The sequence below is a fragment of the Choloepus didactylus genome, chromosome 9 (assembly GCF_015220235.1).
Source record: "Choloepus didactylus isolate mChoDid1 chromosome 9, mChoDid1.pri, whole genome shotgun sequence".
In the NCBI taxonomy this organism is placed as follows: Eukaryota; Metazoa; Chordata; class Mammalia; order Pilosa; family Megalonychidae; genus Choloepus; species Choloepus didactylus.
The window spans coordinates 52,308,849-52,321,966 of NC_051315.1; the positions used below are offsets into that span (position 1 = coordinate 52,308,849).

The window sequence follows — 13,118 nt, forward strand, 5'->3', positions numbered from 1 at the left end:
TTTACAATCCAGAACAAAGATTTTGCTTCTCATTTCTGATACTATTTCTAAGTGTAGGAGAAAACAAAACAATAGAACTCAGGCTCATGATAAAAATCAAACTACAACATCTTTTTAACTCAGAATTTTTTTATTTGAGGTATGCTTGTTCTTTTCTTATTCCATGATAGTAGCATAGCCATATACAACAAATTTTACAATAGAGAAAACTTTTCATAAAAATATCTGCCTTGAACCACATTTTTAATTCTTCAATGGTTACTACTGAAACTAGTTATTCTATATGAAAACTTAATTTCCCTGTGGTAGCAAGTATTTATGAAAAGGAATATTCAGTAGGGACAGTTAGTTACAATACTGAGCACTGATTTTTTTTTTTTTTTAATATATTACAGTGCCAACACCCAAGAAAATGAGATGCAATGGATTACAATTGAAACTGTAACAATGAGGACAAAAAGCATTTTCAGATCTCCAAGTTAATTGTACAGCAGCTTCCTACACACATATGATCAACCGTATAATGATCCCATCAAAATAAAAAAAATCTAAGCAGAAATGTCTCATTTACATTAATAATGTTCACAAATTATATGAATTCATTTTGCAAGTGATGGATAATTTAAGCTTTCATCATCTAAAGCTTGTCATTTTTTTCCAAGAGAAATGGATTGTTTCATTTTTAATGAGTGCAATAATAACATATTTAGTTTCAGCAGATGCAAAATAATGCACAGAAAAAAAATGATTAGGAATTTGCAGAACAAATAAGCAAACAGTACTAGAATAACCCAAAGAAACATGTACTATATAGGGCTTTTCTTCTTGCAAGGGGTCAAAATCTGGTCAAATCCAGCGTATTGTTTCAATTTAAGCAAATAAAATCAATATGGTCAGGGAAGCAAAGTGCACAGAAATTTTAATTAGTTAGGTTTCTTTTTTCTTTTTTTTTTATTTCTGTCTCAGACAAGTACTGTTAGCTGACAAGAAATATGGCATTCCTCACCTAATACAGTAAACAAAAAAAACAAAACAAAAACCCTCTCTTAATCACTACTAGACAGCCTCTAGACAATATGTTCCTGCAAGAAATTGTAAGTGAAAGGATTGGATGCCACTTTGTTAATGAAACTTAAAGAATAGATTGTCAGGCATACCAGGAGTTTCAGATGCATTTCTGAATTCACATCTGTGGGAGTTGTGGATTGTCACAGTTCATTTGCTTTTGTAAAACATCCACAATTTGCTGACAAGCAACTTCAAAAGTCCATTCATCGATTGGATGGGTGGTGGACCCCTTTCAGCATTTTTAAAAAATATGTTCTTTTGCTACTGTAACATAGAGCTGGTGAAGAAAAAGAACGGATGCAAAAATAAATAGTAAAATATATAACACTTCATACAAAGTAATCCAACGTGCCATTAGTTGTACAATTACTTCTATAAACAAATACGTTATAAATGAAAATCAGAAACAAAATGCTTTCAGTTATGGAACTTGCAAGCACCATGACTCCATGTTTGTTAATTCCTTTGGGAAGTGCCATTTTTTATTTTTTGGTTTCTTTTCAGTGTTGTGCAGGCCCTTGCAACTGCATTGCTCTTATTAATTTATACCAGGAGTCACAGAATTAAAATGAAGGCATTTTAAATCACTGAAGACTGCGGTCAAAAATAATTAAGTACCATTATTTTTCTTAAATTTAAGAGCTGAAGGTGTCAGTCAAAATAATATAAAAATTTTTGTTTTAATTTGTTTGTTTAAGTAGACAGATTGCCAGTGTAAAATACTTGGGACTGGTTAACACATTTCTCAGAGGTGGGCGCATAGGAATAAAGCTGTATTCTGTATATTATGTCCCAAATGGGGCCTTGATGAAGACCTACACAATGCATAATTTCTTTAAGTTCCTTTAAGCAGTCTTGTGTTATGAGTACAATTAAAAGTCCATCAGTGTCCCAAGTACTCGCGCATTATCTACCCTGCCACACTTCACTAATGCATCTTATCATTTAGGTTGCTAATACTGTTCAGTGTAAAGACAGTCTTTCTGAGGTAGACTGTTCAAGTTCAAGGACAAGTCTTTTTCTTACGAAATGCATGACATTCAAAAAAAAGACAACAAATAAATACTACATGTACAATATGTAGCAATGAGGTAGAAATGGTTATAAAGAACAATGTTTGAATATACGTCAGATGAAAAAAGAAAAAAAGAAAATGATCTTCTCTAGCAACTGTATATAATTCACAAGGAAAACAGACATACACGCGCGCACACACACACGGGGAAGGAGAGTTAGTTTTAAGCCTGGAAATAAACTTTTGCTTCTTTTTTTTTTTTTTTTTTGGTATCATAAGACAACAAGAAGGAATGAATGTGCTCCCAACCTTGGTGTACTACAGAACCATTTTATAAATATTTAACATTCTATAGGACTGATTCATATATTCTCACACAACTCTGTGGCAAGGCTGACCCATGCTGCCGACATTCTACATATCACTGAGACAGGAGGTGAAAATTTCCTGCTTTCAGTCTAATTGTCTTTGACAATTGCAGTGCCTAGTGCTACACTGCTTGCGTTGTATTTAAAAACAGGGGAAAGAGGAGAGACTTGTTCATTAAAGATGCAGTATCCCTGGTTCACACAAATGCATCTGGCAGGTTCAAAATCGAATGTCAACCAAAGGTCTTAGCAGAGTGTGAGCTTCAGTTCATGTGTTGGTTACTCACAAGTACAGCTGGTTTTGAATTCTGAAATACTAATAGCTCCATGTTTGCTAATGTGCTTTCAAATAAAAATTGGCAGGTGATTCAACAACTGAAGGCCTTACTTTACAGAATAAAAAAAAATTAAAACACTTTGATTTGTGTTTGTAATTATAAATTTATTTGATGTATATCTGCATGTATGAAGAAAGGAAGCAACCAGTTGCTTCTAAATAATGTAAAATAGATGTTATTTTTAAAATTCAAATAGGTGATGGTGAAAACAGCACACACATACACACACACACAAACACACATGCTAATTTTATATATATATATATTAGAACTTTAGTGGCCTCAATAGTTCAACAGAGTCCCTTTCACTTTCCAAAATACAGATTCAATGACCATGATACCCAATTCTTGCTAAGAAATATGAAAATAGGATTACAGAAGTATCTTTCTGCTTGGAGTTGGACATATTTGCAGAGGAAGAAATTTTAGATGCCACTAAAACACATTTGCAACCCACAAATATATTTAAATGTACAAAGACCTATAACATGAATTAATTTGGATTTTTTTGGATGTATTCTTTTGAAAACTGCATAGCCAAGTACTATGCAGCCCATGTAAATTGACCTTGCTATTTTATACAGCATAGCCCCTGGATAGCTTCTATCACTTGCCCAGATGGTGTTTGGCCTGTGTTATTTTAGTGGAATGGTTTATTTTCTCCTTGATAGGTTTCAAATGCACAAGAAAACATTATACCCGTCTATCTGCATTTGAGTAGAATACAAACTGACTAATAGATAAACATTCTGTGTGAAAGTAAATAGCCTTAAAGTATACTACCTTCACATTCCATTGATTAGCTTAGTCAGCAAAGTTTTAGGTATTGTCACTAATGCTCTAAATATTTTGGAAAGAAGCATGCCAGAAGTGTAGAGAATTTCCATTTCTGCCACATATAAGGTCAGTATGAACCAACTACCTCTTGAAAGTCTATTGATCCTTAGACTGCAGTAGCATTCTTTCACTTCCTTTTTGTCCCTGTTGGAAAATTTTATTGTAGTTGTGAAGAAGAGAATTAAGGGCTAAGTGGACTGGCTCAATCCCCTGGCCAGATGGCAAGGGATTTGTATTGGCTCATTACTTCACCTTCATTAGTAGTCTTCTCCAAATTTTTAGCAGTCAAAAGAGGCCAAGAATATAAAGCCCGATTACTCAGTTTTACTACCACTGATTGTACACATTCACTTCTGAGAATATGGCACCACACCCTCACCCCAAGCTCCAGAAGAGATGGTCAGAAAAGAGCTCATTATTAGGCTAGTCCGTAGAAGAGCTCATAATGCTGCCATGAAGAATCAAAGAATCGTAGGAGAGCACTATCTACTCCAAGGTCAGCCTTAAATCCCCCCAACAGATCTTCATTTCTTCAAACAAGCCCCATTTCCTAAGGGATCAAATCTTTAGAATTCGTGAGGCTAAATGAAATTCACACACACGACCTCAGCTTCTGCCTAAATAGATGGATATTTGACCACTCATACCTCAAAGTAATTTTGAAGCCATTTAAAGCTAAAAGCCAATAAGTATTACTTTATTTTCAGTTTTATAAAGGAGTATAAAATACAATAGTGCAGTCATATATTTGGCATTAAGACTTACTAGCCACAAAAAAATGGGGATCAATATTAGATTTTCCATAGTTGTCTAAATAAGGCGGGGTTTGTCAAAACTTGCCAGATGCCTTCAAGGGAACACAGCATGTTGGCGGAAATGAAATGTAATGCCTAAAAGACAGAAAATAGGTCAGCACTCTGCAAAAGTAAACTTGTCAGTGAGATCAGTATGAACCTACAAGTTAATGGGGATATTAGAATCTCCTTACAACAAGGGATGTGCAGGGTAGAGCCTGAACTCAATTGTAGAGTTAATTCACTTGTGAAAAGCAGAGAACATACTTAAATATTATTTTTTGTATCCTTAATGAAAGGCACTGCTTTTTAATATGGAATTACTATCTTTAAGCACAGTTTTAATTGATAGCATATCACAGTAAGTTAACTTCTGGTTCATTTGCTCAGTTTTTTAGCAAACATAAAAAAAAAGAAAAAAGGAAGTAACAAACATAAAATTTCAGAAATATTATGAAATCCTTCATTAGCTTTCTCTTTGTTACTCATTTCAGAGAACTCGTCATTGCAAATGAGTTCAGTAAAAATTTCTGAAGGGAAAAAAATAACAAAGACCTTTTTTGGGGCTTCTTGTTGCATTTATTTAAAAAATTTTAAAAAGTACATCATGTAGAATACATAAAATGCCAGTGCTCTGCAATGGTTTTGTTTCTGCATCTCTAAACTAAAGGAAAAAAAGGAGGAAAAAACAAAAACAGGAAAAAATACATTCAAAAAGCCAGGCTGTTCCACTTAACACAGCAGTGGCTTTGGAAAGCTACAGCCTACATGACTGATCAGAGACACTGCCCAACCTCAGTCAGCTATCAATGAAAAGTTGCACATAAAGCATTGAAGGATACAAAGAACAAGTTGGTGGGGAGCAGGAGAGGAGTGGGGAATTAAGCATAATGTCACACAGGCCATGGGGAGGGGGGGTGGATTGAGGTGGAAGTAAGCATAAAGACTGACATTTTTTGGAAACTAGATTCATGGGAAAAGATTGAAGAAAAGTTAACATGTTTGGCAAGCTATACTGCCATGTGTGTGTGTCCACTTCAAATTTTCTACTTTACTTTCCAAGGGAAATGTAACAAATCCGAGGTAGAAATGAATGTGGGAACACTACAGCTCAGGAGATTTCAAAATAAGCAAACGGCACTGACACGAGTGGAGAAAAAAGGAAGGGGAGGAGATGGAGAGGTTCTCTGAGGCTATATGTAAGTTGGTCGGTTGTCCTTTGTTTCTGTTTATTTGTCTGTTGGTTTGTTTTGGTTGCTATTCTCTGCATTCTATCAAACAGCAGGGCAAATCTACAAACTAGATTAGTGAGCTAGAATGACACCGTTCCCAGCAGTTTTAAGAGATAACTTGCAAACTACTACCACCACCGCTGCCACTGATGTGGTAAAAGGTAGTCATAGTTTTCAGGTACTGTGACTTCCAGGGTCCTAAACAGGTCTTGTGGCTACCTGTTCTAGACACTAACGCAAACTGAATAAGTAGCTTTTCATTAATACCAGTGTACCTTTTAAGAACATTTTCACTTAATTATCAAGGAGCAATGTGCTAAGAACTCTTGCAGTTACTGACATAAAGAATTATTCTGCTCTGTTTAATTCCCCATAATTAGCAAAAGAACCTTTTTTGTTTTAGTCCTTCCATTTCTACTTTAAACTGTAAATATTCAGTTGTATCACACTTCAATATTTTTCTGGATACATTCAAAGTAATTTTCCTTGCTATTTTCCAATTGTTGAGGTAAACATACATTTTAATATAAAGTAACATTGAAGCCTATCCTATTACTCTCAGCAGTACATAGTGCTTTCAAAACATTCCTTTGAGGTACTGTACAAATCACAATCACTTTCCTGAGTTTTTGCAGACAAGAATATTAAAAGAAATGAACTGCAGAAATTAAGGTCCAGATTACCGTTACCCTGTTTTACCTGTTCTTAGCTTAATACTGCAGAACAGACAGGATTGAGGAATACTGTTGCTCTTAAAATGGCAAAAATCTGGTTTTCTGTCATAAAACAACCATTCATCTCTTTAGTCCAATAATGTTTGAAGTTAAAGCTCTTTATATTAGCACATGCCACCAATGTAATTGTGAGGCAAACAAAAAATAAAGCACCACTCCAGGCACTTGACAGCAACTAAATCTCGAGAACAGCAGAATGGAATCAACACACGAGGTTCACGTCCTTCTGAAATCAACACACTTGCACCTTGCTCCTTGGTGAGTGTTGTCTGGCTTGAACCGAACTGAGCATCAACATATGCTTTCTGTCATCTGGGACTTTCAAATCAGAAGCTCCCATGTGATGCACTTTTCCTCCAAATCTACCCTGACGCTAAAGATGCAACTTAATTGTCATCTTCCCCAGTACCCTTTGCAATTTAAACACTACTGGAAAGGGGTTCTATTCCCTATGTAGCAGGTTTTATGTGTGTGTGTGTGCCAACATTCATTACATTTTTCTAAAGAAGTTATCACTGACTGCAACCAAACATTTTGTTCCATTCAACATACATATCAAGCTCTTTTTGAGATATGCTAGGCTGAATCTTGCAGAAAGCATTTTCAAAGTCTTGATATGTGACTGGCCTTAACTGGCCAGGCATAATGGCTGAAAGGTCTGTGGCTGGCATGGCATGGATGGGGCCCACCGCTGCTTCCTGACACAAATGAGCCACGTCTAGTCCAGAAAAGCCTTCTGTGCGCTGGACGAGCAGTGCAAACTCCTTGTCATTGAGACAGTAATTGTGCTGTGAGAGCAGTTGTACTATTATCTGGTGCCTTGCTGTGCTGTCAGGAAGTGGGATTAAAAGTCGTTTCATGAAGTACCTCCGGAGAGATTCATCTATTTCTTCTGGTTTACTGGTGGCACAAATTACTACGATTTGGTCCTCAGCTGAAGTTAGTACAGTGTCCAGCTGCATCAGAAACTCGGTTCTCATGTGACTGACTGGACTGTGTTCCTCACTCACTTGAGAGGAAAGAAGCATGTCAATGTCACTAACAAAAATCACTGAGGGCTGGCGACACCTGGCCACAAGAAAAGAGGCATGGATAATTTTTTCTGCTTCTCCTAACCACTTGGCGACTAGTCCAGAACTGGCAATTTTGAAAAATGTGGCCCCTAGCTGACTAGCTATGCATCTGCCCAATAATGTTTTGCCTGTTCCCCGAGGTCCAAATAAAAGGATGCTCCGAGGTAAGGCCGTCAGTCCACTGAATGCATCTGACCTCAACACTGGCCATAAAACCTCCTCTTTAATGACAGCCTTTACCAGGTCAAGCCCAGCAATGTCATTCCAGTCAACTGGAGGTCCTTGGGTGATAATCTCATTGGTTACCAGGTCAATGAGGTGCGTGTCAGTATTCTTCAGTTGCTCGTCCATAGAGTGGTTGGATGAGGTAGCTGCACGGAGTCCAGGGCCTTGCATTGGGTGAGAGAGGAGCTGCCTGTGCTCATCCCCATGCTCACTCATTACCGGTGATGTGTACTTCCCAAAGGATTCACTGGATCTTGATCCTAATGAATTTTTAGCAGTACTGTAGGAAGGGGGGGTCAGAGCCCTACTGGACTGGCTGCTGAATTTCCTTTGCTGTTCAGAGGACATTAGCTGCTTCGTTGGCTTAAATGCTAAGGATGATGTTTCAGCACTTCTGTCAAAGCCATTCCCCCGATTTGTGTTTGAAATGCTGTTGTCGGGCATTCTGTACATAGGACTCTGTGTAGATCTCTGTTGGCCATAGCTGTAATTTCCGTAACTGGAGTCCATATCTCCTTGCCCTGCCATATAGAAGGCTTTCCTTTTGAGAGAACTTGCCGAACTGTTTGTAAGAGCCGAGGGTGCAATAGGTGTCAAACCGTGACCCTGGTAGGTGTAGCCAGGAACAGTGGTGGGGGGCAGAGGAGTAGGAGCAGGAATTCCTGAAGGCAGGTATGCTGAAGGAGGAGGTGGAGCACCCCCAGGGCTGTACCCAGACCCCACGGCAGTCTGAGGAGGATAGCTAGCAGAGGGATAGCTATAGCCGGAGAGGTTAGAAGTCCCATTGTAGCCTGGGACCAGGGCTGGCGGTGGAGGAGGAGGTGGTGGTGGCTGCAGGAGCCCAGAACTATGCAAAGGTGATGGGTGAGGTGAAGGAAGTGCGGGTGTTGGCTGGCTACTGTAAGTAGAATGCAAATATGATCCGTTGTATCCTGGGGCATATTCCTGAGATGGAAGCCCTGCATGGAGACTAGGTACAGTGTGGCTTCCACAGGTACTACTTGAATAACTAGGTTCTGTCAGGTTGCTGGCCACCCCAGGGGAGCTCCCTATATTTGCAGAGACATCTGCTGGAGGGAGGGCTGAACTGACTCCAGCTTTGCTGGCAGTGATAACATCTGGAACACAGTTCATAGGATAAACAGCTTCCGAATTCAAGGAAGACTGCCAGGGTTCACTTTCATTTTTCCGACCGTTTACTAGTCCTGATGGTGCATCGGCATAGTTACTGAGTACAGGTCGGTCCACAGGGCCTTCCAAAATGCCAGAATATTTCTCTGCATATTTTTTTAGTAGGTTGGATGCAGTCAAAGCAGATATGTCATCATTCGCCCAGGCATACTGATAGGTGCGCTGCAAGTGACCCCGATAGGCTTCAACTTTGTGGGCAGGAGACCTAGTGGTTGAGGTGATGTCAAAGTGCTGTTCTGGCCACTGGGCATGCTCCGGCGTCCACTGCATCTTCAAGCCTATGGATTTGGAGGGGAGGGGTGGAAAATTAATTTACTTAGATATGCATCAGAACTGTTAAAACTTCTTTTGCTACCAATTATTTTCCATTAATGATATCCACATTCTGAAGTATTTCAACAGTTTCAATACCTATTATGATCTCTATAATATGCATTCTTTAAAATGGATTAAATTTTATTCTTATATAAAAAGTACATTGAATTTAAAAGACCTAAAATTCTCTCATTTTTTAAATAAATAAAAGAATCTATTTCTGTTAAAAGGAACCCATCAGTTTACTTGCTATATGCACACACACACACAAATACATATATATGTACACACACATTCTGTCAAATTCGAATTCAATCAGAGACCCTTAAAATATGTATACATTTTAAATACCTAGCACGTGGTAGTATTAACATGTACAATATCAAACTATTCTGCCTCTTCACATCACAGTTTCTGTTTTCTATTTTAACCAATATAAAAATGAGACATAGCTGACAGATCACATCTAGGATACCTCTCTTATTGGTACTGAACACCTAGTTAGCACAGTATAATGCTCCCTGCACAGAACAATATGACACAGACATAGCAGGTCATTCCATAATCCAACTCTCATCTAAAGTGGTCCACGACAGTTTCAAATCTGCTTCGTGGAGTGCAGCAAAGCAATCTCCCAGGCAGCGCTCCATCGCTTTCATCACACAAAGCCTACAACTCGGTATGAATTACAACTGGTTCCTTTCTGCCTCTCAGTTCTGCTGTTGAGTCTCTGAAAAAAAAAACAAGCATCACTTGTCTGTCGGTCTTCGGTCTTCTTGCATTCTCCCTCCTTCTCTTACAATGTCCACTCCCCTAACAGCCTTCAAAGTACCAAGAGGGGAATCTCTCTCTCTCTCTCTCTCTCTCTCTCTCTCTCTCTCTCTCTCTCTATATATATATATATATATATATAGCTATATCAAGAAAACAAGGAAACAGAAGTGGAAGGGAAAATAAGACTGAAGAGAAAATCTGGATTCTAACATTCTAAATTTCAATGGGAAGTTATGTGTGGTATAAACTCTAAGTGGACAACCTCATGACTAGATAATGAGGTTCTATAATCTGCTAGATTACTAATTGAAGCAAGGTGACTGAAGCAAGCTATAAAACAAGAGTGTTTTTTCTCACTTAAATAAAACAAAACTAAGCAGTTAGAATCAGAGAATCATTAAAATTTTCAAGTTTAAGGAGAACTTAGAAATCATCTTAGTTCACAGATTAGGAAACTGAGGCCCAAAGACATTATCTGCCCCCGAGGTCTCGCACACTGTTAGTTATAGAAGAGGCCTGGAATCTGGTTCTCCTATTTCCCAGTGCTGGCTCACCCCATCCTAAACTCTGCTTGGTTTGAACACTGCCTATTCTGATACAGCTAAATTAAGCAGACCTCCTTAATCTCTTTTGTATTACTCAAAGTGAATTTTGCAAACTGTCTTGTGCCTTCTGGCAGAGATTCCTTGATAAGGAGGCCTGGTCTGAATGAAGCATCTGTGGCATCACCTCCCTTCTGAATTACGGTAGTCTATTTTGACAGCTCCTACTCCCCTTCTGTTCTCCTCCCCCACACCTTTGAGCTCTTCAGCGCCTGACTCTGGCTTCTGACATGGCCAGTTTAGACTCACTGAGCTAAACTGAACATAGCACAGTTTGGTAACAGAATGGCATGTTGATTCCCTTCTGACTCCCTCTTCCTTGTTTGCAAAACCACTGCACCAGACACTGGAAGTTAATTAGCAGGATGATGCTGTGCTAATTGTGTTAATTTACAAGGTTTTAGTCAAAGAGAACCATGCCAGGGCTGGCACTGCTGTCATGCTTCCAACTTAATGATTAAGAAATACTGAAAACAAGGTGGGAAGGATTGCAGTAATTACACAATAAATGAATAAAGCAACAGGATTCATTTGCAAATATATTTTATTGCAGTCATACTCATTTGCATTTGGATTTTTAAAAGGATCCATGTAGATATTCATTTGCAAATCACCATCTCATTTAAATTAAATCTGCATGTGCACAGTATAACTTAATCAAGCTTTATATTATATTTTTAGTAAAAATACTAAAGACCTTCCTTCTCTTGTATAGGCAACATATTCTTTCTTCACTTTCCCAAACACCCCCCAAAATCTTCATCTGCTTCTCTTTTAAAATCCGTTTTTAAATAATCTCATCAAATTGGAAAAACATATTGTAAAATCTTGATGAAGTATATTATTTCACTCAGAGAAACTCTGGGGTAAGTTCTAGGAAGAACTAAAGTGATACTCTTAAATGATTCAGCTTTCTCAATCATCACTTTTTAAGGGGGAGGAAAACACACCACAAAATGGGTGAAATGACCAAAATCGCACTTAAAGGGGAAAAGATGCAATTTTAATGAAGCAGCATTTCAGAAATAATACTTTCATTAAATTCAGCTGGAAATTATTAAGAGCAAATCACCAGGAACCAATCGCAAGTAATCAGTAACTAAATTTTTCTTTACTTGAAGCCCTATAAAAAGGAGAGAATATTAATGCAACTATAATGTAGAACTGTCTAAAAGACCTAAAAATTCATTAGTCCTGTAAATTATTTCTAAGGAATTTCTATTAGGACCTTTTTTTCCCTTAAAAGATTATCTAAACACAGAGTTGAGATAATAACAACACACATTTGCTATGAATGGGAATTTGACTAGATTGATACAGTAGAAATAAATCCTGAAACAAGGTCTCAGAAAATAATTTAGTTGTCACAGGCAATGGAATTTGCCACAACACAAACACACATACAGACATACAGAAGTTAAAGGACATGGCTTCCTTTTAGTTAGCTGAACTCATCCAATATTGGCATTAGTTAAATATATGTAGCAAACATGAATAAAAAAAAGTATCCCCTTTAAGAAAAATAAAACTGTTTTAAATTTAGAATAATTATGATCAGGACAACCTCTACCTGACTTAAAATTTTTCTTGTAGATTAGTAATTTATAAAAACATGCAAAATGATTTTAATAAAGTACAATCACTGTAGAAGATATGATTGTGGTTTAAATAAAGTAGGTAGCCATTTTCACTGTGTATTTCTGCACAGTTTAGCAAAACTAATTAAATTTCGTATTTCTATTTCATTTGAAATCAAGCAAAGATCATATCTATCAAAATTATTTATTTGGAACAATTACTGGATACACCATTGCCTTTTCATTCTCATGTTACTTTTGGATGTGCTTACCAAGATAATTGAAAGTTTATTTATTGACGCATAGTAAATAACAATAACCTTAGCAAGGCTGCGAAAGCCAAGTTTGAGCTTTGATTAAACAACCTTAAAGGAATAAAATTGTTCACATCCCCTGAAAGAAGAATATTTATTCCAGTGCTTTGAAATCATTAAGGTTATTTGAAGGCATAAGTTAACATTTAACTATAAGCTAGTTCTTAGTAAGTGCTGAAGAAGCTAGTACTCGGGAGATTGCCCTAGTCTTGGGAGCACAAAGAGACTTCCATTAGTTCCTTCAATTTTGACACTAATTTGAAGTAGTACCAAATATGGTTGGTTTTTGTTTTGTCTTCTTGTTATATTTATTGGTAATGATGTTCCTGATGTAAAATGGAAAAAGAATGCAGAGCCAAATATTCTTTGAACAAAAAAAATCATGTTCCCCTTAATTGCATTGCTGTTATTTGTGAGTGAGAAGAAGCAAACACACATGTCACTTAACTTGGCACCCAAATCATAGGAAGGGTTTTAAGAACAGTGTTCATATGGTTTCTTTTCAGAACATAAGGAGAAAAAAAATCCCAGAAACAATGCTATTTTAACATTATTAGAAACATGACTGCAGAACAGTAACTTTCACTGTTGTTTGGAAATGGCTTAAATAGGTACAAGAAAAATTCAGAAAATGGGGAAATAGGAAAAAGCTCTTAATGAT

The 13,118-nt window shown here is 37.3% G+C and overlaps 1 protein-coding gene across 2 annotated transcripts in view; it reads right to left on the reverse strand.

Moving 5' to 3' along the window:
* Positions 1-299: 299 nt before the first annotated feature.
* FIGN (fidgetin, microtubule severing factor) overlaps positions 300-13,118 on the reverse strand; it is a 137,223-nt gene continuing 124,404 nt past the window's right edge. For both annotated transcript variants that reach the window (XM_037848815.1, XM_037848813.1), the window contains one exon: positions 300-9,153. In XM_037848815.1, coding sequence (XP_037704743.1) covers positions 6,899-9,145 — 2,247 coding nt within the window. In that variant the 5' untranslated portion in view covers positions 9,146-9,153 and the 3' untranslated portion in view covers positions 300-6,898. The remainder of the gene's footprint in view (positions 9,154-13,118) is intronic.